The 26,583-nt window shown below is 38.4% G+C and overlaps 4 protein-coding genes across 4 annotated transcripts; 1 reads left to right on the top strand and 3 right to left on the bottom strand.

Annotated features, from left to right (window-relative positions):
- The first annotated feature begins 1,462 nt into the window (after positions 1-1,462).
- On the top strand, positions 1,463-9,735 carry LOC137887442 (proline-serine-threonine phosphatase-interacting protein 1-like). The gene is made up of 15 exons (XM_068730432.1): positions 1,463-1,643; positions 2,234-2,334; positions 2,887-2,961; positions 3,386-3,420; positions 3,525-3,631; positions 4,015-4,077; positions 4,269-4,361; positions 4,758-4,803; positions 5,018-5,097; positions 5,499-5,597; positions 6,447-6,543; positions 6,706-6,802; positions 7,265-7,353; positions 7,951-8,066; positions 8,264-9,735. Exons 1-15 carry the CDS (start codon positions 1,593-1,595, stop codon positions 8,393-8,395), a joined length of 1,281 nt encoding a protein of 426 aa, XP_068586533.1. The 5' UTR covers positions 1,463-1,592; the 3' UTR covers positions 8,396-9,735.
- Positions 9,726-14,424, bottom strand: LOC137887443 (tetraspanin-3-like). The gene is made up of 7 exons (XM_068730433.1): positions 14,259-14,424; positions 13,153-13,344; positions 12,854-12,928; positions 12,367-12,468; positions 12,039-12,191; positions 11,773-11,856; positions 9,726-10,867 (listed from the first exon to the last, which is right to left on the bottom strand). The coding sequence occupies exons 1-7, from the start codon at positions 14,319-14,321 to the stop codon at positions 10,775-10,777; spliced, it is 762 nt and encodes a 253-aa protein (XP_068586534.1). The 5' UTR covers positions 14,322-14,424; the 3' UTR covers positions 9,726-10,774.
- A 3,899-nt stretch (positions 14,425-18,323) lies between these two features.
- Positions 18,324-19,375, bottom strand: nmbb (neuromedin Bb). The gene is made up of 3 exons (XM_068730812.1): positions 19,140-19,375; positions 18,717-18,904; positions 18,324-18,621 (listed from the first exon to the last, which is right to left on the bottom strand). The coding sequence occupies exons 1-3, from the start codon at positions 19,303-19,305 to the stop codon at positions 18,568-18,570; spliced, it is 408 nt and encodes a 135-aa protein (XP_068586913.1). The 5' UTR covers positions 19,306-19,375; the 3' UTR covers positions 18,324-18,567.
- Positions 19,376-21,397: 2,022 nt separating this feature from the next.
- Positions 21,398-26,330, bottom strand: sec11a (SEC11 homolog A, signal peptidase complex subunit). The gene is made up of 6 exons (XM_068730973.1): positions 26,163-26,330; positions 25,591-25,700; positions 24,057-24,206; positions 23,679-23,798; positions 22,014-22,071; positions 21,398-21,903 (listed from the first exon to the last, which is right to left on the bottom strand). Exons 1-6 carry the CDS (start codon positions 26,211-26,213, stop codon positions 21,853-21,855), a joined length of 540 nt encoding a protein of 179 aa, XP_068587074.1. The 5' UTR covers positions 26,214-26,330; the 3' UTR covers positions 21,398-21,852.
- Between the last annotated feature and the right edge of the window lie 253 nt (positions 26,331-26,583).

Below are 26,583 nucleotides of genomic sequence, written 5' to 3'. Positions count from 1 at the left end.
GCGCGCTGAAACCCTGGTGTGTGATAGTGTGCTCAGACCCTGGCAGCACAGCTGATTCCCAGAGCTTGTCCCTCCATTAGAGGCCTCAAACGGGGTCACAGCGAAGGCCAAGCACCACCGACTTGCTGAAAACTTGCTGGGATCCTTGATCTGGGAGCATTATCCTAACTTAAACTGGCAAATGTTTCCAAATGGGAAAACTGAATAGTTAAAATCAAAATGGCCACTCCAGAAGGATGGCTAGCTGGCTAGAAAATTAAACTTCCTACGGTAAAGGCCAACAAACATTTTAAAAACCAATTGAATAATCAGAAAAATGTATTGTCACAAGGTACACAGACCAGTTTTTAATTAATTGATGAAAACTTGTGGGTAAATGGTTTTCACAGGACAGCATTGTAGCTCTTGAATAAATCATCCAAAAAAAGATCTGTCTGTCCAATCAATCAATAAATCAAACATATCTCTGGCCGGTGCAATATACGAATTGCTCCTCAGAGTGCTTTATAATTTTTTTAAAAGACATAAATATAAAACAAATAACAGCAAAAGACGACACTCCATTATTCTCAGTTGGCTGTATTGATTAGAACTGTCCCTTTAACAACCTTTATGTCGTTAGGTGTGTGAATGATCCCCCAGCTTCATGAGAGAGCCAAAGATTTTCACACATTTCATTGAGTGACGGGTGAGAGACACCACAGCCTGTCCATCTCCTCACTTTGAAAATCAATAATACACTTCTAGGTTCACATTCACGTGTCTCCATATCTTCCCGGAAAGATGCCCGAGGCACAGATTTGTTTTCATCTCAACTGGATTGAGAGATTTGGGATTTTATCTCCGACCCCCCGTGGAGATTCGAGAACGACTGACTCCTTGATGGGAAGGTTTGATCCCATGTAATACTTAGGGCTGTTTGATAGTTTTTGGAAAGGTCTGTGTCTCCCCCTTGTGTTCATCACAGGAACGTGCAAGACAACAGTGGGATGAAAATGTTTGTCTGTCACAACACATCTTTTGGAGATATTTATTTATTATATAAACGTGCCAACATATTGATAAAGTATGATAATAATTTGAATAATATAACATAAAAATGATGTTGTATTTATTATATAACACAGCCACTCTAGGTGCTTGCCAGCCATCTGAAGCTGAGACTGAAACTACACTGTATGACTAAGTTTGTCACTAAATGACCAAACCACAAATAAAATGTTCACCTGCTAACAGATTATATCAAACACAAAGACATATAGATAATATTATCCAAGCAGATACAGTATATATCATTGTCTGTTGTGTTTGACAAAACCTTACAAAACCTTTAAACTAGACATTCAGCCTTGTACACCAAATGATAGTGAAAGAGATGCTGTCTCACACATGGGCTGAGCTGACTGTGGTCAGTGACATCATAGGACAGAAGCTCTTCCTCTTTCAAAATGACTCTCTGACGTTCAGGCCACTCACCGTTTGAACAGTTTACTCGGCCTTCAAATATGTTTTCAGGTTGTTGGTGAGCGATTAACTTGAGAGAGAAAGAAGTAAAAGAAGTTCACTCTGAGGAAAGCAACTGTGTTCAGTTCATGGACGTAACAAGTGAGATGGCTCCTTTGATGTTTAAAGATGCGTTCTGGGTAAGTCTGTTTTTGTGCTCTCGTGCTTTGCTGTGGTTGTCCTTGTTCTTGAAAACTGAAAGTTCATTGGTGTCTTCGCAGTCATACAATCATTTATGTTAAATGTTTTTATGTAGAATTCACATGTTGAGTAAACTACAATTTAGTTTATTCATTTTGCAGATAATCAAAATTACCTACAAAATCAAACCCCTTGATTACCAGTACATGTTGGCTAGTTTAAGTCTGCAGAATAGAGTGTAGACTTCAAATTTAACATGTTATGAAATAAAAGTTCTGGCAATTTTGTATCACCTAACAAAGACAATATTGACGAGTTTTACAGTTCATAAATACCCCCAAACTTTGTGCCACAAGGTCCATCTGTGTCGATCTACTTACTGTCAAATCTGTTCTACTCTTTGAGTGGCAGTTTCATGAAGTACTGATAATGTTGCCATGTCATACATACTATTTTTGCTAAATGCTAGTTCTGCATTTTTACCACAAAGTGAGTCCAGGATTGACTCAAGAACATGTTGCAACAGTTGTTGAGCAATGCTGTTCATTGCAGTATTTCACTAAGCTTGTTCTATGTCTTTTAAATACAGGGGTCCAATTTCACCTGTCATGCAGGGTACGACGCTATAATCCAAAGGTTGCAAGATGGAAAGCAAATGTGCAAAGATGTGGAGGAGCTTTTAAAGATGAGGTAGTGTCAGCCTGTATCTCCGTAACTGAAAAACGAAACTTGGGGATTTGGGAAGTTCCATTTTTTGTGATTGTTGTGTAGTTATGTTACCATAACATGGATAGAAAACAGTAAATATAGCTTTTTCCAGTAAGGGCCAGTTCTCCACATAAAGACAAAACAACTGGGTTACTCTGCAAATAATTGAGGCTACTGGAGTTTTTATTATCATGAGACCATGAGAGCATGTAATCAGTCACACCTGTGTTCAGTTAGTCCCACCGCTGCTTTGCATCCCAATAGATTAACATCTGTGCAGCAAAAATATTCAGCACCACCACAAATACTGGATATAGCAAATGATAATAAAGTACTTAAGTCATATGCAGTAAACCTCAACATGTAATCCAATATAATAAAAGTAATGATGGTAAATGATGACAGCATATCACAACAAACTACAGTGAAGCGTAATGCGTCTCTTTTGTTAGGACAAGAAAAACACTGTTCAGTTTTATAAGTAAATACTAATTCTGGGCTCCAGTGTGATGCATCTGTGTTCATACTTCACAGGACACTAGCAGAGGAGAAGTATGGAAAGGAACTGGTGACTATTGCTCGCAAAGTAGGAGGACACTCAGAGATCAGGTAAATACATTGACTTAATTAAACATTGTGTACTGTACACACATACTGTACACTTGGTGTATAAGTAAGACATATTAGAAAAAGGGTCACATATTTATTTTGTTGAAATGACAATATGATGAGTTTAGTGCTGATTGAAACTGACTCACAACATATGAAACATCAGTCAGGAGTCTATGAGTCATATATTCTTTTGAAAGCAAGCAAAAAATCTATGTCTGTGAGACAGAAATAGAAAGGAAAAAAAAGAGTAGCTGTGTGTGTGATTGTGTGTGTATGTGTATGCAACCTACTGCAGCAACAGTGGGTCACTATATGTTGCCAGATTTCCTGTTCCTGTCCTGTCACAAGCAGTCAGACATTTAAGTTGCACTGAGCTTTCTCTCATTTATTTCTGATCCTAAATGTGCATTGTTTTTTCCAGCACCTTGAGAGCATCCTTTGAACTATTAAAAACACGTAAGTTTATCTAGCCATGGACAAATGAAACAAAAGTACTTGCTGGTGTTTTTTTTGTGTCTATAATGTGTAGAATTTATTAATTTTGCGGTTTTTGGCTGCAGAAATCGAGAACATTGGTAACTTTCACATCCAGCTGTCCGATATATTGAAAGAGGAGGTGAAAAAGATTGAGACATTCAGAGAACGGCAGAAAGAGCAGAGGAAGAAGGTACTGGGCCATTTGTGTTTAACAACTGACTTATTATGCCCAAATATAGAGATGAGGTTTCACTGCCCTGATGAACATATGTGAGGTTTGATGGCTTTCTCTAGCTTGTCTCTATTCTTCTCTACTCGAGTGCAGATTGTATGTATCCCTAAGGTCAATTCATATTTACAAAGCTAAGGAATCGTAAGTAATGCATCACCACTAGAATTCCTACATTGATAACAAAATTCCAGTCAGCTGAACAAGTTATTTCAGAATTTCCATTTAGATCAAGATCAATTAGAAATAACTTTTTACAGTTAGTAACTGTGGGTATCAAAAGAATATACAGTAGATGAATACAATACATATTTTAAGTTTGACCATTCTCATTCCCCATATAGTTCCAAAGCATCATGGAGAAGGTTCAGAAGAAAAAGGTTTCTTTGTACAAGAGGACCGTGGAAGTAAGTAACAGCCAAAGCTGATAGCATTTCAATTGTTACATTTTGCATTTAATCCAGAAATCAAACATGACTTTTTTTGTCATTGTTGAGACACTGATTTGATGGCATGCTGTATATATGCTCATCATTGGCATAAAGAGCAAACATGACACAGCTCTTGGAACTCTAGTTTCTGTTTCTGTCTCTTACAGTCTAAGAAGAATTATGAGCTGAGATGCAGAGAGGCGGACGAGGCAGAACAGGGGGCTGAGAAGGCAACTGTTGCATCCAAAAACTCAGAAAAGGTATATTAACTAAATTGGCTACCTCACTATAAGAGTAATGTCAGGCCAGTTGGAGGTTTTAAGGAATTCAAATACAGACTTTCATTTAGACATTCGGCTTTGCACCCCAAACTGCAAGTTTAGTGGTGGGACCGTTCTGCAATTATAGCAAGGAGGAACTAAAGTATGTTCATGAGCTGCCGTTACTGTTATCACGTGCATTCAATCTTTCGCATATCCCCAAATGACTCTGATTATATTCAAGGGCTATAGACATCTTTTCAACAGGTCTAACATGCTTTAGCCTGATAATGTTATGATGATGATGTTTTAATATGATGAATTCTCTCCAGTTTGTGATGAGAGCTTGTCACAGTTGTCATGCATGTCACTTCCTGTGTAATACTTTTTTCACAGATGCGTCACAGGGCAAAGCAATGCAGACAGGCAGCCAATGAAGCAGGTATGACCCAGAATCATGTTTCCTTTCTATAATTTCTATATTTAACCTGTAAAGTTTATGTCGGTATTCATGACATTTTTCAATACAGCCATCACAGATTATATGAATTTAGAAAAAGGTTGCACTGTACATGATTTTTCTAATACATTTGTGTTTGTTGCTGTGTTTCATTTCTAACTCTAACCATCTATAATAATACTGCAATCTCTCACAGAGAAGCTGTACTTTACAAATATTGTTCAGCTAGAAAGTGTTCGCCAGGACTGGGAAGAAACGCACAAAAGCACCTGCGAGGTACTGGGGACTATATACCTATATTACATCATAAACCAGAACGAGGGCTTCTAACCACAAAGACTAGACCTCACACCAGGTCCCCTTTATCTGAAAGTATGGTTCCTCTCACAGCACCTTTCTACTGACCAATGAGGAAATACAGATCCTGTGCATGCTAAAAATGGAACTGCAAACTCACAACCACAAAGTAACTTTTTCAAAGTTGAGATCCGTTATGCTTTTTCATTTTACATTTACACAATTGGCACATCAGTCATTCCTAATACATTCAGATGATACTGCCAGTTTGCACTAATGCAGCATAACAAGCGGTAAAGAACAAAAAGGAATCAAGTTTTTTTAAGTCAGTGATATGAACTTTGGTACAGTAGAAACCAGCAGTGTACTATGTTTCTCAGGTGTTCCAGCAACTGGAGGGAGATCGCATCAGCATGCTCAGGTGTTCCCTCTGGGACCACTGCAATCATTTCTCCATGCAGTGTGTCAAAGATGATGAGGTGAGCTTAATTTCTTACGTTAAATATATTTAAATGGATACAAACCCAAAATACAAAATACATATTTTTCCTCTTACCTGTAGTGCTATTTATCAATATAGATTGTTTTGTGAGTTGCCTAGTTTGGAGATATCAGTCGTAGAGATTTCGGCCTTCTCTGGAACATAATGGGACTATACCGCAGTTTCAAGAGCTATGGTTGAAAGGAAATAATACCTACTTGAAACTGCTCAAGGTCTGTGGATTATCTTGAGTAATAGGGTCATGATTTCTGGAAAGATAAATTGCAGTTTTCAAATGTATTTTTTTGGCCTTTTGAGCAAGTCAAGTGCCATATAGTCATATTTTATTCAAGAGAAGGCATACATCTGTATGGCAGATATCTAAAAAAAAAATAGGCAATTCACATCAAAGCAATGCAGTTTGATAAAAAGCACTACAGGTAAGAGAATAATAATGTATTTTTGATTTTGGGATGAACTGACCATTAACCCTCTGGGTTCAGCTTGGAGTGAGGCCTAAACGCTTGTTTTTAATGACAGCTTGGTCATTAAAAACAATGGTCCCAAGAGGATGTGCTTATTAGCTAATGTTGGCATGCTAACCTTCTACCTGCTACCTTCCAAACAACAGCTTTGTCATTGTGAGCATGTTAGCATACTGAGGTTAGCGTGCAGATTAGTGCAGCCCCAAGTCTCAAATTTGGTGGATGATTTTGAAAGCATCTTTCATACATGCTTTTCTTCCTCATTTGATTTTTGCATGGATAACATTGAAATGAAAGTCTTGAACCACAAAAATGTTATACAGGAAGTGTACAATTCGAAGGAATTGCCTCTTGTTTTTCAGTTTATCGAGGAGGTGAGGAAGCAACTGGAACAGTGTGACATCACCACAGACAACAACTATTTCATAGGGATGAAAAGCACAGGAACGAGGCCTCCAGGTAGGAGAGTGCTCAATGTGCAGATTGTCCTTTACCCTTCAGAGAAAACTACAAACTTAAGGAGAGAAGTGAAAGAAGGTTCTCTCTTTCAGTGACCACAAAGACAGGAAGCCACACCTGACCTCACTTCTCAAAGAAGCCGTTTCTCTTTTCCCCACACAGAGCCCATACTGTTTGAGAGCTTCTACCCGACGGAGACATCCCGGGACAGCAACGGCCAAGCTCATTTCGCAGTAGGAGAAGATGATGTGATGATGAGGTCTGACACGATCCACATCGGAGGAGGAATCAGGAGAAGACAGCATCGTTATGAATTTGAATTCCATTTTATTTGAAGTTTTGTAATTTTGAGGCAGCCTTTGAACATCTGGCCGGGGACAGCAGATGAAAACTAGCCTCTCTGGCTAACTCTGGCTCACCTACAGTTTCACTGTTGATGGGTGTGCATTGTCCCTGCAAAATAAATAAACAAATAAACTGTACAACCTAGGGTAAAGGGTATAACACATGAATACTGCCAGGTTGTTGTGGCAGTAAGAAAACGCTGTCTCCTCCTGGTTCATCTTTCTTCAGTACCTTTCTCCATTTTAAACTACAAAAAGAAAATCTTCTTTTCGACAATGTGAAAGATCAAATGCAGATGTTATTTAGACCTAATTGTCTGTTGATCAAAACACTTCTGTGTATATCCTAAATATCTACCCTGACCTGGATCATGCAGGTGCTCTGATCCCCTTCTCACAAGTTCTGTGAATATCAGTGCCGACAGTCTTCAAAACTCACCATCAGCCATGACACCTTTTGGGGAGAGTAAGTATTGCATTCCATTGATAGATCTCTCTGAGACCATTGAGGGGACTAATGAACATTGCAGTGCTCATATGGTGGATCTATTTGAATATGGATTGAAGTTTAAAATTGTGCTTGCTTGATCTTAAATTTGAGCTTAAAGACAACCACAATAATTACCATAAGATTTCAAAAGAAAGTTTGAATCAACGTTTTATACAATTCAAATGGAATTAAGATGTAACTAGAACACTATTGTATGTTTGCAAAACACCATACCCTCTATGCCAATCGTTCACATAGATGGGTCGCAGGAGATTTGCATAATCTCTTCCATCGGTTTTTTATTTAAGATTCATATATGCAGTACACCTTTGAGCCACATGAGGGAACCTGAATGTTCATATTGTTCTGATAATTCTGGCCTACTTATAACGTTGAATCTAACATAAAACCATGATTTGTAACAAAAGATAAATGTGTGATTGAAGAAACATCATTTAGTTGCACATTTCGAATGAATGAAATATCGATATGCTGTGTTGTATACATCATGTTTTATTTCTCTAGTAGTTAACATTTAGCATTTGCAAACGCCTACTTTCACTCTGGCTTCAGTTGAGATTTCAGATGGAGGATATGCGCCCCTACCAGGCCTCCAGCATGCAGCATCATTGGCCACAGTTTCAGCTAATGAAGACAGCTACATTGTACTTTATCAATACACTGCCCAGGTGATTACTACGGCACATTATTTTGTATTATTTGCAATACGTTACTGAACATGAAACCAAGTTGTGTCAATATCTGTACCATTACTCCAATTGTAGAGTATGTAGGTATTCAGGTAAGAGATTTCAGTGATAAAGGCTCCTTAGTTTCACCCATTTGTAACCAACAATTATCATCTTTGTTTATGATGACTGGTCAGGAAGAGGATGAACTGTCTGTCAGTAGATGGGACATGGTCCGAGTGTTGGAACGAGGAGAAGACGGCTGGTGGGTAGTGGAGAGGAACGGACTGACTGGACTGGTGCCAGGAAACTATCTGGGCAAAATCTGACCGATAAACTACCCGGAGTTGAACATTTGGATGGTGCCGTTTGAAAACGGCTTCCAGTGACTTTGCTTTGTCAGTATATGTCATATTTTCAACGTGAGTCTGACGAACAAACAAGTTTAATATGCTAATAGAAGAACAACAAGCATTGTGGCAGTGCACGAGAGGTTCTACATTGCAACCATAACATAGCTTCTTTTTTTAAATCAACGATCTGCACTGTGATCATCAGACTCCAGACAAAGAGATCATGATAACTGATAAAAGATAATCAATATAATTGATAATGAAGCAGCACTGTTTGACTTCAGCATTCTATTCGATGTGATAAATCAGGAGTAAACATTAGATAAAGTTCAGTGGAGTTTTGGGGTGGATAGAGTGGTGGCACATCAACAAGGCTCTTTTCGGCAGTCGCAAATTACACAATTTAACATTTACCTTAATGCTCCAACGTAGTTTCACATTTACCACACAGTTTAACATGATAATCCAACTGGACTCGTACTTGTTCTCCTCCATTCACTGTTTGCGTTGTCCATTTGGGTAGCGTTGGCTAGCTAATTTAGCTGGCCATGAGGTGTTTAATCTAAAGTTTTTCTTCAAAAGGCAGACTTTGAAATGTGCGCTGTAAAAGATAATCCACATAATTCGTGTTGACCGCAGTACCTAACGTCTGCCACCTGCGAGCCAATGACGACAACTGTACTTGGCGAAACAGCAAATCAAAATGCAGCAGAGTAACAATCGTCGGGCATGTGTGTTGCTGTTTTCCCACACAAGGGACACTTGACATTGCATTACAGATACTTTGTTATATTACAGAGCATATTTAGCTGAGATGGCCCGCATGGTGGCTGCGGCCTCTCGAGCAAAGCCATTTAAAACACCATTTTAAAACCACTCTATCCAGCCACTGACTTTAAATTGTAGCATAATAACAAGTAACAGCAGTTGATGTTTTACGCCATGCTTTGTGCAGGATTGTAAATTTATCAACACAAAAAAAATAATTCTCATGTTCTATATGTGGCATTTCTTCAATGTTTTTTGTATGTTTGTGAGCTAGGGAAGATTGAAGGTTACAATACTGTATTTATATGTCTGCTGTGCATTAGGAATTATCTGTGACTGCTGGGTAGACCAAATTACAGAAAAGTTTGTATAAAAGGAAACTATTTTCATATGTTAAGTGATGACGTAGCTATGTGTTTAAACATCCTCATATTTTTCATGCAACTGATGAAATATCAAATTATCTGTGTAGTTTAACTGCTAATATACTCACTTCCATGTAAAGCCAAGTGGATGAAATGGCAATTAAACAGTCAAGTTGAAATGTATGACTTTATTTGTCTCCTGCCTGTTCTCCAGTCTATACACAATTTTGTTTGTCATGTTTTTTTTTCTGCGGCACAAGCTAAATATCTAGGGGTCAACTTAACAGCTCAAAAATATTAAAACGGTGCACAATTTCACAAAAATGTATAAAATAATGTCATAATTTCCATAGCAGGGGTATAACTAACAATCTAAACGGAGGGATGTCTCTGACTGTAATAAACTGGATCTACAGATACACAGGTCTTCAGGTAACACTGATAATATTCCTACTAATAGCACTGGAGAATAAAAGGTTCATTCACAATGTATATACTGGCAATGCCTCGCTAATGAAGCCTGATTCAGAAACATCCACACCAAAACAGAACATACATTATTCACAACCTGAATATTTGTGAATATGAAGAACTCTTTCTTCCAAACATGGTTTTGAGAGACAAAACAAAGAGCTGCTCCACAAATAGAAATGTAAAGATAAAACCACTGAATCTGTTCTGTCTATGGTAAAAAGTAGTTTCTTCCATTTTCACAAAATCTGGTTCTTACCAACCGCATTCTTAGGAATATTGTACATGTTCTTTTTAGCATAGATTTTCATTTACTACCAGAAAATATTTCCAGAGCTCCAGCCGTAGTGCAAACTAGCACACAAGGAAATACATTCTTATACACATTATGGTCCAAATTACTTCTCGTAATCTTCACTGGGGAGTTTGATCAAGCCACATTAAAAGAAAAGAAATTCTGCATCAACATCGATAATGTAAATTAGCCATATACAACTTTGGCCACTGTAAATATTTCAGTATTTGTAAGGAGAAAAAAAAAGAACATTTAAAGTAACAGTAACTTACAAAGCATGTCAATAAATAACTGGTTTACCCTTGAAGCACCCACCCACCCAGACCACATCACCAGTGTTCGCTACTTTATCAGGAATTGTGCAAGGTGTGCTTGAGCTTATATAACTACAGCTGAAATCTACTGTGGTGATGCTCCTTTTGATTTATTGAGTGCTTCGTTGGTTGTCTGCCTCCCTCATGCATAGCTGTTGGTTGTGACCAGCAGCTCATACGCAGGGTCATGACTCCTCCTGCACAGCACCACGCAGGCACAGAGCATGCCCAGCATCTGCAGGCAGACAGCAAGTGAACAAAAGAAAAGCTGTTATATGAGTCCTTATGCTCTTCAGAAAACTTGGCAGGAAAACAACACGAGCAAGAGCTAAAGACCAGTTATTTTCTAGTTCTTATCAAGCGTCCTGATCTCCTGGATTACTTTCTTTTTTTTACCACTTTACTACTATGGAAAATCACACTGTGTAAGCAAATAATACCAGATAATGTTAAAGCATCATCTTTTTACACACAAAGGATGCATGCTGTGTTATAATGAGAATGTTTGAGTGTAATACTAAGTGATTGACCACGCTGTCTTCGGCGCTGCTTAGGGAGCAGTGGTTTCCTGGTCAGCAGCAACCATGCTGAGCTTTTAAACACGGTAAGAATCAGTTGACACAATTAGGTCAGAGCTGCTGTTAGCTCAGTTTGTGTTGACAGAGACGACTGCAGCTTTAATTATTCTCCCAATCGACATGCTTTTGACTTGATTTAAACACAGTCTTGGAATAAAATGCCTTACGTGTGTTTTCTGCAGTGAGGCAGCAACCTCAGAGTGATACTGACTATAGTCCTTTCTTAGGTTTAGGATTACTGTTCCATTTTCTCCATAAGATACTATCCTTGATTTGCTTCATAACAAAATCCATTTGAGCAACATCCACAACATCAGCGGTCCGAGAGTCGGGCAGGTTTATACACATCCTTGGTTCAGCTGATTTAAACCATACAAATCAAGTAAAACCTAATAACTAATAATTTGCATGTGTATTCTAACATTCATCAACAATAAGTGGCTTAGATGCTATCACAAATCCAGGGATTTGTTTTGAACCTGTCTGGCTGCTTGCACTGATTGGCTCTACTAAATACATTTTTTATTTTCCCTGATGATTGAAATTAAGTTCTCCTCCTTACCTGTATAGATGCAAAAGTGAGTGCAGCCCATATGACATACATCATGATCTCCTTCAACTTTTTCACAACCAGAGCTTCACAACCCTACAACAGAAGATGAATGACATTACAATAGTTTCACAGGCATAACAACATTTCTCAAAAAACAAAACAAGACTAACACCAGATAACCTTTTACATTGTACTGCCATTTGTGCCACAGAAGAAAAAAAAAAAGGCATCCATAACTCTAACTTTGTTCTGTGGTTTTAGCCTCTTGTTTGTACCTCTTGGTAGAGATCTGCAGGTCGAGTGAGAGTGCCGGAACAGTTACTGATGCTGGGCAGACAGCAGCTGACTGGGACACTGTTGTTCTTGGATTCTTTAAACCAGCGCGTGTTCCTCCAGTCAGAGTAGTTGTGGATGCCACAGCAATGAAGCTAACAGGACAATAGAGAAGAATAGAGAGGGACAACCATCAAAGTCTGGAGCTCAGAACACAATTTGAAATTTGTTTCACGATCTGAAATATGTGTACATCAAAACATTTACAAAAAGGTGTCCACATAAGCTGTCAAAAGTCAAATGTTTGCCGCAACAGACTTTTCTCCTTACCTGCCTCTGCACATAGTCAATGGCGCGGCTGGGGGCATCGGTGTTAGTGCCGTTGTACTCGTTGTAAACCTTCTGAATGGAGTGATTCACCTCATCTTCTACCTAAAACAAAAGCACGGCAGCAGTTACTGTCCCTGCTCGGTGACTGCAAATTTCATATGTTGTCTCTAAGGGACAGTTTTTGACATTATTATAAAGCTAATTTACAATGTAGGCCCTTAGGTAACACTCTTACCCAATGGGATTTGTAATACTTGAGAGTGGCTAAACAAATCAACATTAGTTAATCCTAGCAAAGGAAGTTTTGAAACAAAAACATTATGCAACAAAATATTAAGTTTTGCTAAAATGTCAACTCCTAATGCTACGGACGATATCCATGTTATCTTCCACCTATATATTCCAAAACTATATAAAAGCAGACAGACACAAAATACAATACCACACAAATAGATATACAAATGTAGTGCAATGAGACAGTGTTTACCTTTGCCCTGTATATGTAGCCAAGCACCACCACCACACACTCTGTTACAAACACCAGCAGGAGAATGGCAGCAAACTGAAATGACAACAAAGACACATTGTTCAGAGGCTCATTAGTAACGTGAGTTAGCAAAAGAATGATTACTTGACATTGCCAATTATTTTTCAGCACGATTTAATTAACGGTTTCCCAAATTGGATGTTGTTTTATGTATTCCTCGTGCTCCCTATGACAAATAAATGCTCTTCCTCTGCATTCATCTGATTTTAAGGGTGCAAGTCGAAGTAGTCCACACTCACAGTTGCCAGACCACAGGAGCTTTCACGTATTGTTGCACAGCAGCCAATCAAGCCGATGATGAAGAGAAGAGTCCCGACAGCTATTATTATGATAGCAGGAATCAAAGTGTACACATCTTCAAAGAAGTGGTCATAGTCGTCATATGTGATAAACACATAGGCTCCGATGTAGCATAAAATCCCAGCTGCAGCCTGCAGAGAGAAACACAAAGCACAGACAAAGAAACACAGAGGACCTTTATTTTACCTTTATTTGTTATTGTATATTAATCTGTCAACTGTTAAACTACATCTTATACTGCATTTTCTTTTCTTCTGTTTGTAATTTGTGATGATTTGTTTTTCTTAAAATAGAATACAGTACTGTGCAGTACAGTAATTTAGTTGTTATATAGTGTGTGCATTCCCAGTCCCCCCCCAAATTTACAATACTATTTAGTATTAGTATTTGACAATACTGCAATACTGTATTTAACTCTGGTCATGCCACTAAAGCAAAATTGAATTCAAGACAGAACAAAGTAAAATAGCATACAGGCAAGAGATAAAGAAATCGGTTAAAACAAATACTTTAAGATAAAATATGCATTGTTTCATACATTAAAATAATATTTATCTCAAGCTGACAAACAAAGACAACACATTTGGGAGACTGTTGCAATGTGAACTGGGCCACTTGTTCTCTCTGCATTATTCATCCATCCTAGGAGGAGATATGGTCTTTTTTTTTTTTTTAAAGATAAACCGAATAGAGCAATATCCAACATCCATGTATATCTTAATCCAACACTGTTAGTTCCATAATTCCAGGACCGAACAGCTGCTGCATAACGTCATTGATACAACTTGTGGGCGGCAGCTACCGACACACTGTAGCTTGCTACCTTCACATTACTGTTCCTCATATTATTGCCCCTCACAGCAGAATGCTAAAGTGGGCCTTTGCGACCGTGAATATCCAGCCTTAAAAAAGCAGAGCTCTCGTCTTATCGCCACACTGCGGACTGCAGCGCATCTCTGGCGCAGTTTGCTAGCTCGCTAATGCTCTCCATCCCTGGCCTCACTGGGATGCTGCACATTGTTCAAACACACGTCGTTTTTCTTACCCAAAATATGAGATTGAGAAAAACCAACACGGTTTTGGATGACGTAATTCCACACTGCCCCATGGTAACTTGAGCTCCAAAATTAAAACTGTGACTATAAAAATATATATTGATGCACCTGCACCTTTGCTGTTATGATAATAAAATGGCTTCGGTGGTCCTGCCCCCAAAGCGCAAATTCTTTTGGGCTCAACCAATGAAATTGCCACAAAAAAAAGGTCACATGCTCCAATGACATCACCATTCAAAACAAACTGATGGCGTATATTTGAACGTTGAGCTCTGCAACATTGCATTATATGTAAAAAGTGCAGCGTGTGCATTCAATATACATTTTGAATGAAACTTGATTGAAGTTTGTGTTTTTACTTATAACAGTAAATCACTGCAACCTAGTTGCACACTTTCTTACACGGCCATCATATAATTCTGTGTTTAAAAAATTATTTAATATGACACCTTCAGATGTTATTTAGCTTTATTTGTTCACCACAGAATGGATTTAAGTGAACTCAGTGGGATGTAATTTGTCATAAGCAATGAGAATAATTTTAAGAAGAAGAATTGCATTATTGTTTTAATTGATCAAAGAATGATGTGCTTCACTACATCCATTGCTGTCACCATCAATCATTGGCACCTGTCTGGGTCTGCCTGTCTAGCAGTTGAGTTGAGAGATTTGTTTGTGCTGATTTCTCAATGTTATGAAATCAATTTAAGTAGTAGGCCTACAATAGCTCAGCTACAGCTTCCACTGGTGCTGGTTCAATGATTTGTTTGACGGTTTTATCATTTTCTACAGAAACGGTTCCCCTCTTACGAACATATAGGCCAACTGTAAGCCTGCTGAAAAACACTGACAGGCAGCATCAGCATAGAAATTGCTTTGGTTTTATTTCATGGTGTTTTAATGCCACAGGGTGGCAGTGTAGCATCACACTGGTATAAAATGAGAGGAAGCTGTATCAAGCGTAAGCCGGTGGTTAAAAACACCCTACAACCACATGATAAACCTTATGATGACTAAATACATGTTTCAGATGTTCAGTCTTGAATAAAATAATAAAATATGCTCTGCACCCACACAGTCCCATGGTAGATATAAATGAAGGTGATATGCCCCTGCTTTCTTTACTAAAACCTATCAATCTCCTATGAGGGCAAGATAGATTACTCAATTGAAAATTTGTATCTTTGGGGCACTCAATCCATAATGACTTGGACTGGTGCCGGAAGCCTTGTTTTTTATTGAGTTAAAGCCCGACACATTTGTCTCTGTAAGCTTTTGGTTGTTCAAACTAAGCGCTTAAAAATTCAAAGTAAGCCAAGGCTAGCACTGTTGACACAACATACATCCATAGTGTGAATTATGCATCAACTTCACCTGTTGGCTATGAATTGAGTCATTATTAAAACAGAACAATATAAAACAAAGAAACAAGCACATATGCAGGAAGTCAAAGACAGAGTGTAAAAAGTTCCAAAATCAGTTTAGGTCATATTTGCTTACAACTAACTTCCAATGAATATGTGAGTGACTTACAGTTTGTACATATATTCACAGATCTCACCATGCACTATGAGCAGTGATGGCTGTTTGGTTAATGATGTGGTAAATTACACTGGTTAAATGGAGGCTTCACTTATTAAAAAAGCAAAAGGCCTTGGTTGAGTTTACACATTCTACTCCTCTTTTGCATGTCAGATGATAACACAACATAAATCATCATGAATTGCTTGTGCACGAATGCAAATTGAGTTGGCTAGAGAGAGATCACTATATTGTATGGTAAACAGTGATGTTCTCTATTGTGTTTGTTCAAATTAAAAAGCTCTCACACATGAATCACATAAGCAATGCTTAAATTAGTGAAAGACAAAACTGTCCAAAAAACAAATGATAATAAAGTGAAGTCAAAGGGTCTGACAAAGCGTCAGCATGTGACGAGTTAAAATAAGAGCGTGTTGACTGTAAATCATGTTGCTGTTTTCTCAAAATATAAGCAAATATAGAGATTACTGATCCCTTACTGAAAAATAAAATTTGTCACACAGCAGAGATTTAGAATAACAGGCCATGATTTGGATGACATTGCAGCTATCTAAAAAAACAAAACAGATTTGACTCTTGGTTATAAGAAAATGAAAATATCAGTAATAAAATTCCAATTTAACCTATTTAAGATGAGGACATATATAAACTGGCCAATGTATGTGGGATGCAGATTGCCTCCATTGAGCACTCAGCATTTGATTCCCTATGCTGAATATAGTCTAGTATCTAGTTCTTCTGGTCGTCTGCTGTGTTGTTATATGCTGATTGGAATTATTTAATAGCCATAGTCACCCCATTAGCTATTTTACACAACAGTCTTGTTGTGTATAATAGCTGAGTCTTTAAGCCACGTGAACTTTTCATTTGAACTATTTTAATCACATTACAGCAGAGAGTTTAGAGTCCTCTTGGATGACCAGCTATAAATATTGTTGATGGATATAATTCAATAGTGAATATACACAATATTAGGGGCATCTTTTTGATATGAAATGTTTGTACATTCCAGTCGTTCCCTCACTCACGCACAAAAATTAACTATTATTGGATCAACGCATTGGCCTGCACTGTGCGACAGATTAACAACATGCCTGACATTTCAAGTTAATTAATAGAAGACGCAGTATTTGCATTTGAAGATGAAATTTCCCTCAGTATTCAAATACAGACAAGAACATATTGAGTACATGTGCTATCAGTAAAAAATAATAAGCTATGCTGATTCATTATTAGACAATACAATTGTCTGAATTTTGGCTCTGAGTGTTTTCACTGCAAAGACTGAGGAACAGTTTGCACTTTTACAAGTAACCAAAAAGAACATTTTAACCAAAACGAGAATGTGTTTTTAAGTTACTCACTCTCTTCATCAAAGCGGAATGCAAGTTTGAATGTTTTTATTTAAGGACTCAAATTTCATGTTACCTACTGAGCAGGCTCATTTTTATCAAATTGTACCCACTTTTCTAGTCTAACCTACTTATGTAGGCTACAATGTTCTGCACCTGAGAGTTACCAATTTTCAAGGCTGTTTGGCAAAATAAGGTTATAGTTTAAAATGTGTGTTTATAGAAAAAAGAAGAAAACTATTTTGGACAGATTATCAGAACACCTATCAATTGAACAGCACCACAAACTACAGCCTCCAAAATGTTTCAACATGTAAACATTCGTAAAGGTATTCATTTCAGGACTGCTGTATTGGATTGCATTTCTGTTTTTGGGGACCTAATTAACTGTTCTTTATTCTGAGTTTCCTACTGGGCCAAACTTGTTGAGCTAACCAGAAATCTAGATTACACAACTCTATATGAATAGTGGATTAAAGTCTATGTTTTCTCCCACCACTGACTACTCTGAATACAAAAGATGTAAAGCAACAGTCAAGGCATTGTGGGAGAGATATTGAAATAGCTTTCCCTTTATCTACAATGGATTAGCCCAAGGCAAAGAATGGGCCATCTCACCTCACCACTATTGATCGAGAGAATCATCCCTTCATGCAAGGACAGGAAAAGTACAAAAGTTAATATTGATTTCATGTCAAAATATTCAGAAAAATATAAAGTGTGATTTATATAAAATGCCTATATTCGGATTTATATAAGTGTTATTTTGGAAATGCCTTTAGTACAAAAGTGAAGAAGAAATCTTACTCATACTTAGCAATCAGTTGTTGGTGTTGGGCCTATAAATAAGGACTGTGGGGGTCAAATGTACGTATCAGACCCTTGTGGAGGCAAACAGAATGTTAAAGTTTTCAAACCAGGATTTACACAATTACAGAACCTGTTCTCTGTTAATTTTAGAACTCCACGTGCACTGCCTATGCCCCAATGAGTCATACGTTTCTCACTAAAGGACTTATGCTATTCTCTATTAGGAAAGAAATAAGAAGTAGTAGAGTAGCCATAATGAAGCAGTTCTGTGTGCCGACAAAGTTTCAGTGAATCAAAACGTGATCCATCAACATCTTATAATGTATCTTCCGCAGATCAAACTCAAAGCAGTGCAAATAATTATTTTATTTAATATAAATAACGTTTAACGACAAGACAATGTGAAATATCATCATCAAAGTAAATTGGAGAAAAACAACTTTACGTGTATTGCAAATGGCAGATGATCAGACAATTACGGTAAATTACAATCATGATGAGCAGGAGACTGTAGACTGCGTCTAATGTATTTATTTTAACCCATCAGGTCAGATGACATGGAATCCGTGTTCATGCGCGACAGACATCCTCTGTATCACTTTCTGCTTTGGATGTAGCTTTCTAAAATCTTCATCAACATGTCCGCATCCTGAAACAGAGAGCCCATAACATCATATTCAATGACAATTACATTTGAGTTATTTTTTTTGCGCAAAAAAACGTTTGCACACTAGTGGTAATCACCTGATTTTTCGTGCGGCTCTCTTGTGTGTCCACCTGCGCTTGCAACGCCACCCGCAGGAACTCATGAAAAAGCTCCACGAGTGCGCTCTGCTCCACGGGAAGGCTGACTTCCAGCGCATCGACGCCCTGCCCCTGAGCTGGAGGCAGCAGGGAGGTATCCATCACGCTCTTCTTGCCCATGAAATGTCCTGCCAAATCAAAGACAGCGCTCGTGAATATAGACTCAAACTAAGGGGAGAACAAACCTTTTAGGGACATGACAACAGCAATAACAGCAATATCGTTAGAGGCAGAACATGTCATCATGTAAAACGAAATGTATGGGTATTACATGAAAAAAAGTTATTATTAGAAATTATATTAATTTGATTCAATTCAATAAAAACATGACCGACTGGTCCAAAATCAGACGATGGTTCTTACCTGTAGCCCAAAGATTGCCTCTTGGATTCACTTTAATTTTTGCAACTTTATTCCTAAGCTCAGTCAGGTCGAAACTGACTGCAGCGGTGAAAGACATGAAAGAAAAGAGGACAAGACCAGCAAATAAGCCACAGTGGCAAACATTATTCAGCGTAAACCCTCTCATCTCAGCGCGGAGTGGCGAACTGTCCTCCAGGGTGCAGATTTTCAAGTGTCTCCTGTTGGTCGTGGATTGCTCAGACGCATCCTGCTTTTATAGGCTCTCCTGTGCGGGGTGGGCTCTGCTAATGTTGCGTGCAGTTAACTTTTGATTCAGCCAGCTGCATTAATCGAAATGTAGCCTACCCAGCCGAGTCATTGTCAACGTTTTGTTGGACCGAGCCTTTGGCTGTGCGTATTTACGCACCACACGATTCATCTTTAACTCGGGGCAGATGCGATTGTTTAATGAAAAGCAGTCTCCTCAGACACCAAATTACACAAGCAGCAATATACCAGTGCGCAAATGTTTGGTGGGGTTTCATTAAATGAGATTTGATTTTACTTTCTTCTGTTAAAGGTTGAGGGATTTTCAGACGTTTTGGGGGATGGGTATGGCTGCATTTATGTCTTTGAGGAAAATTCCCTAAAATAAATTCATCAAGCTCTTACAATTCACATGAAACCAATCACATGTGATATGCCACAACATAAAGTAAATTGCCACCATAAATAAAACCTTCACACACAGAGAAATAATTTCTTGGAGGTTGCGCACTGTTGGTGTAAATTGCGCGACCCACAAAAGGGAAGAGGCGATAGTTAATGCTTCCCTCTGGAGCAAAACACAGAGTGAATTCCTGGCCATGTCCCTCAACACTCTTCCCGTTCTCAGGGCCAGGTCTGGCCCCTAACAATGAGCAACATGACATTTGGCCAGTTGCAGCATGCTGCTGTGATCACCATCAGTCCTCTGAGGACAGGAGGACCTGCTGATTCTCACTGCTAATTTAGAGCTGATAAGACAGACAGCCTCTTTGTCACTTCAGGGTGCTAAAGTTGCAGGTTTACTGGAAGGGCTGCAGTTTACATCTTGCTCTTTTCATAACCTTTGGCATTCACACACATACTTGTGATTTTCAGCACAGCTGAATGTCAATCTAATTAGAAGACTGTCTGACCATCGCGACATCACTCTTATGAAGTTCACAGATTAGATGAACTGGGATAGCAGTGGCTTTGTACAACACTGCATTTTAAAAGACGTGATGAATATCACAATTCATTTCTAGGGTTACTTGGTGTTGCTTTGTTCACATAGGGACACACCAAAATGAGAAGCTGACAGTGTAAAAGCTTAGGCTTCAACTGATACCTGACTAACGGAACTATACAAAGTTTTATGAAAAAAGCAGCTTTAAAAGGAGACTGCTTGATATTTTAATTTCCTAAACCTTGTGTGATTTATGTCTATTTGTGACCACTGAAGCACAATGTGTTTGTGTCCAAACATGTCAGAGATAAAAAAAAAACTCCACAAAACAGACAAGATCAAGATCATTGGGGTCTAGAGACGACAACCAAATACAATTTTAGTGAAAGAACCCCAACAGAATTTTAAGTGGGTCAATATTATGGTTATATTTTGATCCATACTACTGTATGATTACATGACTGCATTGGAAAGCCTCAGTCAATTTCATCTTGAATGCAAGTACACATTCAGTGTGCTCCCATTATATAAAAGAGAACAGAAACAAGGTTAACACTCAACGCATGTCTAATGAAAAGCTAAGCCCACTTAAAACAGAGGCAGTGTGTGCGCCCCACTCCAGTGACCTTTACATGACAAAGTTATCAAAAAACCCATTACATCATTACATTTACATGAAAATGTGTAAGCAAGAATTAATTTGGCAAATTCACCCTAATTCGACAGAGCTTACTACTGGTTTTATAGGGTATTTAGCTTTATGAATTAAAAACAGGTTGCATGAAATCCATCCTCATCACATACATCTTACTTCAAGGAACTTTATATTTTACAATGCTCTATAAAAGAACAATATTTTGGATTAGCAACAATTTTCCAAGAATGTTCAAGATTTCCAGATGAGGAAATGCTCCCTGAAACAAATACTGGACAGAAACTCTCTTGATTCTGTATATCAATAAAAACTGATGTTGTTCACACTAATCTTGCGACAGGTCTTCAATATTTCAAGATTGCCGTTGCTTGATCACCCAATATACTGTTTTTAAATAAATTATGTCATCACTGCAGGGTGGACAGTGGCTTTTAATGTAACATAGGGGCCAAGAGAAAATGAGGCAAAGAGTTAAATAACCTATAATGGATCGTAACCAGATTTCATATTTAATATCATTCATATTCAATTTTCATAAAATACTTCACATATCTTTTTCAAAGACAATGAATCAACAGAAAAGAAACAACTTAATTCCTCTTGATGAATGTGGTTTCATATTCTGAGGATTACAAATAAAGATACATTTTAAACTAAATCGAGCCTAGATCCCTCACAAAAATATTTTTAAAGCTTGAATTTTTCAAATGTAAAACACCCTATCCACATTTCTACAAAATGTTCAAACAAATGGTACAAAAAAGCCAGTTGGGTCTGACAAAATCTAACTTAATTCTGTTTTGAAAGGCATGACTGAGGTTTCCTGGACGCAGTTTATCGTATCTGAGTTGTGACGTTTGGGTATCTCACTCTCGATGGACCAACACAAAGAGACCCAGCATGAAGAGAACAGCATACTGCAGAATGAAAACAGGAGATTTAACAAGTTAGATGGTCACGCCGAATATTTTCAAGCTTTAAAACTAAGCAAATCTTGTCAAAGGTGCAATGAGGTCGACCAACTTACTTTGAACTTGGGGTAATCGTTCATGAGAATGGTGACAATTCCAATGTATGGCACAAACCTGGAGACGATAAAAATACGTACGGTCAAGAGATTGATGCATCATATATGTCAGTATACAAAAGGTCCACAACTTAAGTCACTGAATAAAAAAATAACTTTCATGACTTTTGTTAGCATAAGGGATGTAATCAGATAGAGAGCAGAAATGATTGCTGCTTATCATAGTAAAATATAATCAGAAGACACCTTTCTGGTATGGGCCTGTCTCAAACATTTTATTCTTTATATCATTTGAGCTGACCGCAATCATTTTGCGCAATCGTCGGATTCCACAATCATGTGAAAGGAAGCCAATGTTACAAATAGAAAGTGAAATAGATGCATTTCCATCAGCTGGTTAAATAAGCCGCCTGCCTGAGCACGAGGATCTGTTGGACACGCCCTTGTGGTTCGGCTCTTATGAGACCATGGTTGTTGCTCTCCAAAGCAAGAGGATGATAGAGAGGTGCCAGAAACGAGTCTCTTGAATCATAAAGGTTTGTCTCTGATAAACACTGCAGCTCCTCAAGAGGCAGTCTCTCCTGTGCCTACCGTCCTCGCTCTGGGAGCTGAAGCTGGTACTGTTAATCCCTGTTGCATATTTACTCTTCAAGCCTACTTCTACATTCATTGAAAGTCTTGGAGCACTTTTTCACTACATTTGTTACATGCAGCCTACACAACAGATTTAGAACAAGCCATTTGAAATAAGTTTCAGCAAACTATTTGAAGATTAATTCACTCCTTTGCCAATGACCACATCATTTCAATGAGCAGCCATTCAAATCTCTTAACATGGATTTAGGTTTAGTTGCAAAGCCAAACCTAACAGCACTGCTGTGTGGCATAAAATAAAAAAGACAATTAAACCGTGAATTGCTATTAATTGTTTGAAGATTTATCTCAAATTTCATGATCGTCACAGCCGTATTCTGGGATGAACATCTGTTCAAACATACAGCTATGTGTTCAATGCCCTTCCTATTTGTAGGAGCAGAGGATGTCTTTAATCTCTGTGTGTGGAGGTGCAATTAATATTTCCTGTGCAACCGCTTGTTCTTATCTATTGTCCAGTTTTTCCCGCAATATCGCATCATGCACACCACATCTGGTAGGTTTTTTTTGTTTTGTCTGTATAATAAACAACCAGAACGCAGTAATGGAGTCATGCTATTTGTTTGAATGTGGCGCGTCAGACAGAGCTTCCTACATTAGCCCTCTCAGTGGCTAACTGCTATCTTTGATAGTCGCTACTACACCATCCCTCTCATTCATCTAGACAAGCGCGGATGAAGCGCAAGCATTGCTTAAGTCCTACCTTGTTCAATATATATTAAGTAGCAAAATTAATAGAACAAGTCTAATCCCCAAATCTTAAACATCAAAGATGGGAAATTGCTGCTTTTTGCATATGACCTTCTTCTCAGTTTTTCAACCAATGAAAATTCGATTAGATCCATTTTATAGTAAGTGTTGCTTTTATTGAGTTTACCCCAGAAAAGCCTTGGCAACACATATTGTTTTATCTCACCAATACAGACTACTGAATATAATACATATTCTTTGGCTTTTCAAACTTTCATTGTTTGTAATTCTCTTTTAGTTTCTTCCAAACAATGTACTTACCCCCTAGCTCGTCCCACCACATCTTTTTTCTCCAGCCAGTGTTGGCCCTGCTTGTACAGTCCTCTGTCGTCCACTGCATTGTTGTCCCCTTTGGTCAAGAACTTAATGTCTCCATTTTCTCTGTAGACAAAGCACCAGTGTGACTTTAGACCACAACGAACACCAAGTCCTCTTTTCCAACACATCTGTGTCTGGATGAGGAAGCATGATGAGCGTGAAATATCACAGAGGCCTCTCTGAGCATTTATAGATAACTCTTCAACACAGTTCAATACTGTGAATGACATTCTCAGGTTTGACACATAGGCATGGGACTCAATGATACTGAAAGTACAAATGAATCATGGCCAACACTACTAATAAAATGTGTATTCATACTTTTCATGGATTTTTAGTACTCTGTGTACTATTGGGATCTCTCTGCCTTCTATCCTGAAGACAACTATCTCTCCGACTCTGATGGGATCCTCTACCCGGTTGGTCAGAAACAGCAGGTCTCCTCTGTGGAAAGCTGGCTCCATACTCCCACTGAAATGAATGGTAGACACACATCATCAAAGTAAGTTAATACCATTTAGATCATTTATATTGAACATTTCCACTTGTATTAAATAATATGCCACGCCAATCTCAACCTTTGTTTAACAGACGTTAGCCACAACTTGTGGCAGCGAGTCCTTTAAGAGTTAAAAACAACTAAATGTTTGCAGTGTGGAATTGTTTTAAATTGAAGAAACAAACAAAGCCTAATAGCATATTGCAATGTTTGCAAAGCCAACCAACTGCATCAGGGCATTGACATCCCTACCCATCATCGGTTAAACTGGGATTGTATTGCTTATACTTAAAACTAAAAGGTATATTAGCATATGACAGAACTAAAAACCTATTTCAGTCAAAAAGATGACTTCACTGAAAGATCACTGAGCAGAAGAAACATAAATCACGGGGAATTATGTCATCATTTGAACAGCAGTCTATAATTGTACTTGTCCCAACAGTATGATCAACAGGTCAACCGCTGATCAGCTGCTTGTGTACATCGTTACTATTCACTGCAGATTATGAGGACCAATTCGCATATAGCTTAACAAAATATACGTAAACACACATGTTGTGTTGCAGAATGATCCTATTTCTACGGACTTTGTTCAAAAGTATTTCTGTATTTAGCATAATGATGGGGAAAAGGTGACTTGTATTTCATATGATTTCTGTTTTCAAAGGTTTGGCACGGCTAGATAAAGCTGGAGCTAAAGAAATGGACTTTAGACGGTCAAATATAGCTTCTGTAATCTGTAATGTTTGTGTGATCTTTCAAATACCTGTTTCCAAATCTAACTCTGCACTACAGAGGGATTCTCAATTGTTCAAGATTGTTGACGACTTCAAATTTGGTGTCATTCAGTCTGGGTGATGCTCTCTCTCATGACCACTCAAATAAAAAAATGTACAGTACATAGAAAGAGATGGTATAGAAGTTTACACCAAAACTACATCCTAGTTAAAATGAGAAACTCCATGAGATTCAATGACTGAGCAACTTCTTCTTTCAGATATGTGTTGTGGTAAAAAAGTAGTTTAAATTTTCAGAAGTGTGCTAACAAAGTCCTCAATCTCTTAGTGTCTCCCAATAATAATGTACAGCTGCCTAAGAGAAAATGCAACCCCCCCAAAAAAAACAATTGTTACAAATGTGGCTTGCCTACTATACATGCATCAGAAACTGCCCTTGGGGTGAAGTACTTGTTGCTTGTTCATGCAGAACCCATCACCCTGGGGAAGTTCTTCACTACTCACGGAAAGTTAGCTACTTAAATTCACACATCACTAACTCCCATCTGCAGGGACTACAAATGCCAAATTAAGGCCGAACAGGAACCCTAATTCCCAACAAATGTGACCAAGTTACCTGAGAACAACAACAATTGGACTCTCGCTGCCAGTGACAACCATCAGTCCCTTCCAGATCATCAGCGCAGAGGAAACAATCATACCAAAGTTCAGCACCTGGTAGTAGAGCTGCAAACACAACAAAGTAACATTAAAATTGCATTTCTAATAACAACACGCAAGTGTATATATAGCCATAAATAACACAAATGCAGGTATTAATCAAGTTAAGACCATATGTTTGATAACATTAAACCCAGTGGTGACTCCCTGGTACCGTTGAGCTAATCTGACGTTAGACTTTAGCTAACAGTGCCACGACAATACAGTGGTAAAATGAGGGAAGCAGCTAGCTACACTGAAGTCAGGGTACGTGTTTGATTAAGGTTACCGCGTGTATTTTATGCTGCAGTGTAAAGGGGACCTTTACGAGATACACGTGCACGAAACAGCGCACTTTCTATGTTGCTAACAGGTGATAGACAGGCTCCAGCGTTGAAAAAAAACGGCTAGCTAACGTTAGCTCAGAGGTATCTCAGCATACAAAGAGGCGGTCGTAACATCAGAGTAAACTCATGTTCGGTTACGTACCTGCCGCTTATTCATGCGCCGAACATCGTCAAGAAAGTCTAACGACAACATTGTTGCGAATACTACTGGATAGAAAAAGCACCTAAATCACATTAACACGTTTAAAGTAGCGGGCATATGGATACACGGTCCGCCGCTGAAACTTGCATCCGAATCTTCCGGGTGCGCGTAACCGGAAGTCCCGCCCCCGTGTGGGCGCTGTGTTGAGGTGTCAGTTCAGGATACGAGAGAGAGCTGAAGCGGCTGACAAAACTACAAAAAGGAACTGAAACTGGTTGCTAGCTCTACTTTTGTTCACTGGTGTTTTAGAGTAGTTTATGGACAGCCAGTTGGTAACATTACATTAAAATAAGGACATTAATGGGATAGGAATGAGTTGGGTGATGATTCCCTGTGGATTCAGTAGAGTCTTTAAAGGGAA

The sequence above is a fragment of the Cebidichthys violaceus genome, unplaced genomic scaffold, assembly GCF_023349555.1.
Source record: "Cebidichthys violaceus isolate CVI_PGR_0920_01 unplaced genomic scaffold, fCebVio1.0.p SCAF_5, whole genome shotgun sequence".
In the NCBI taxonomy this organism is placed as follows: Eukaryota; Metazoa; Chordata; class Actinopteri; order Perciformes; family Stichaeidae; genus Cebidichthys; species Cebidichthys violaceus.
Note: the sequence above shows the minus strand (reverse complement) of the source record. Positions and strands in the feature narration are given on the sequence as shown.

What these genes read in the sequence shown, in the direction of transcription:
- LOC137887442 (XM_068730432.1), top strand. Translation starts at nt 1,593, where the DNA reads ATGGACGTAACAAGTGAGATGGCTCCTTTGATGTTTAAAGATGCGTTC. An exon ending in AGAAAGAGCAGAGGAAGAAG is followed by an intron (nt 3,632 to 4,014) that starts GTACTGGGCCAT and finishes TTCCCCATATAG; the next exon opens with TTCCAAAGCATCATGGAGAA. An exon ending in CACAGGAACGAGGCCTCCAG is followed by an intron (nt 6,544 to 6,705) that starts GTAGGAGAGTGC and finishes TTCCCCACACAG; the next exon opens with AGCCCATACTGTTTGAGAGC.
- LOC137887443 (XM_068730433.1), bottom strand. Translation starts at nt 14,321, where the DNA reads ATGGGGCAGTGTGGAATTACGTCATCCAAAACCGTGTTGGTTTTTCTC. An exon ending in TTCTCAATCTCATATTTTGG is followed by an intron (nt 13,345 to 14,258) that starts GTAAGAAAAACG and finishes TTCTCTCTGCAG; the next exon opens with GCTGCAGCTGGGATTTTATG. An exon ending in TCACTTTTGCATCTATACAG is followed by an intron (nt 10,868 to 11,772) that starts GTAAGGAGGAGA and finishes GTCTGCCTGCAG; the next exon opens with ATGCTGGGCATGCTCTGTGC.
- nmbb (XM_068730812.1), bottom strand. Translation starts at nt 19,305, where the DNA reads ATGAGAGGGTTTACGCTGAATAATGTTTGCCACTGTGGCTTATTTGCT. An exon ending in AGGCAATCTTTGGGCTACAG is followed by an intron (nt 18,905 to 19,139) that starts GTAAGAACCATC and finishes TTGATTTGGCAG; the next exon opens with GACATTTCATGGGCAAGAAG. An exon ending in AGAGCCGCACGAAAAATCAG is followed by an intron (nt 18,622 to 18,716) that starts GTGATTACCACT and finishes TCTCTGTTTCAG; the next exon opens with GATGCGGACATGTTGATGAA.
- sec11a (XM_068730973.1), bottom strand. Translation starts at nt 26,213, where the DNA reads ATGTTGTCGTTAGACTTTCTTGACGATGTTCGGCGCATGAATAAGCGG. An exon ending in CCAATTGTTGTTGTTCTCAG is followed by an intron (nt 24,207 to 25,590) that starts GTAACTTGGTCA and finishes CATTCATTTCAG; the next exon opens with TGGGAGTATGGAGCCAGCTT. An exon ending in GTACTAAAAATCCATGAAAA is followed by an intron (nt 23,799 to 24,056) that starts GTATGAATACAC and finishes CTTTGTCTACAG; the next exon opens with AGAAAATGGAGACATTAAGT.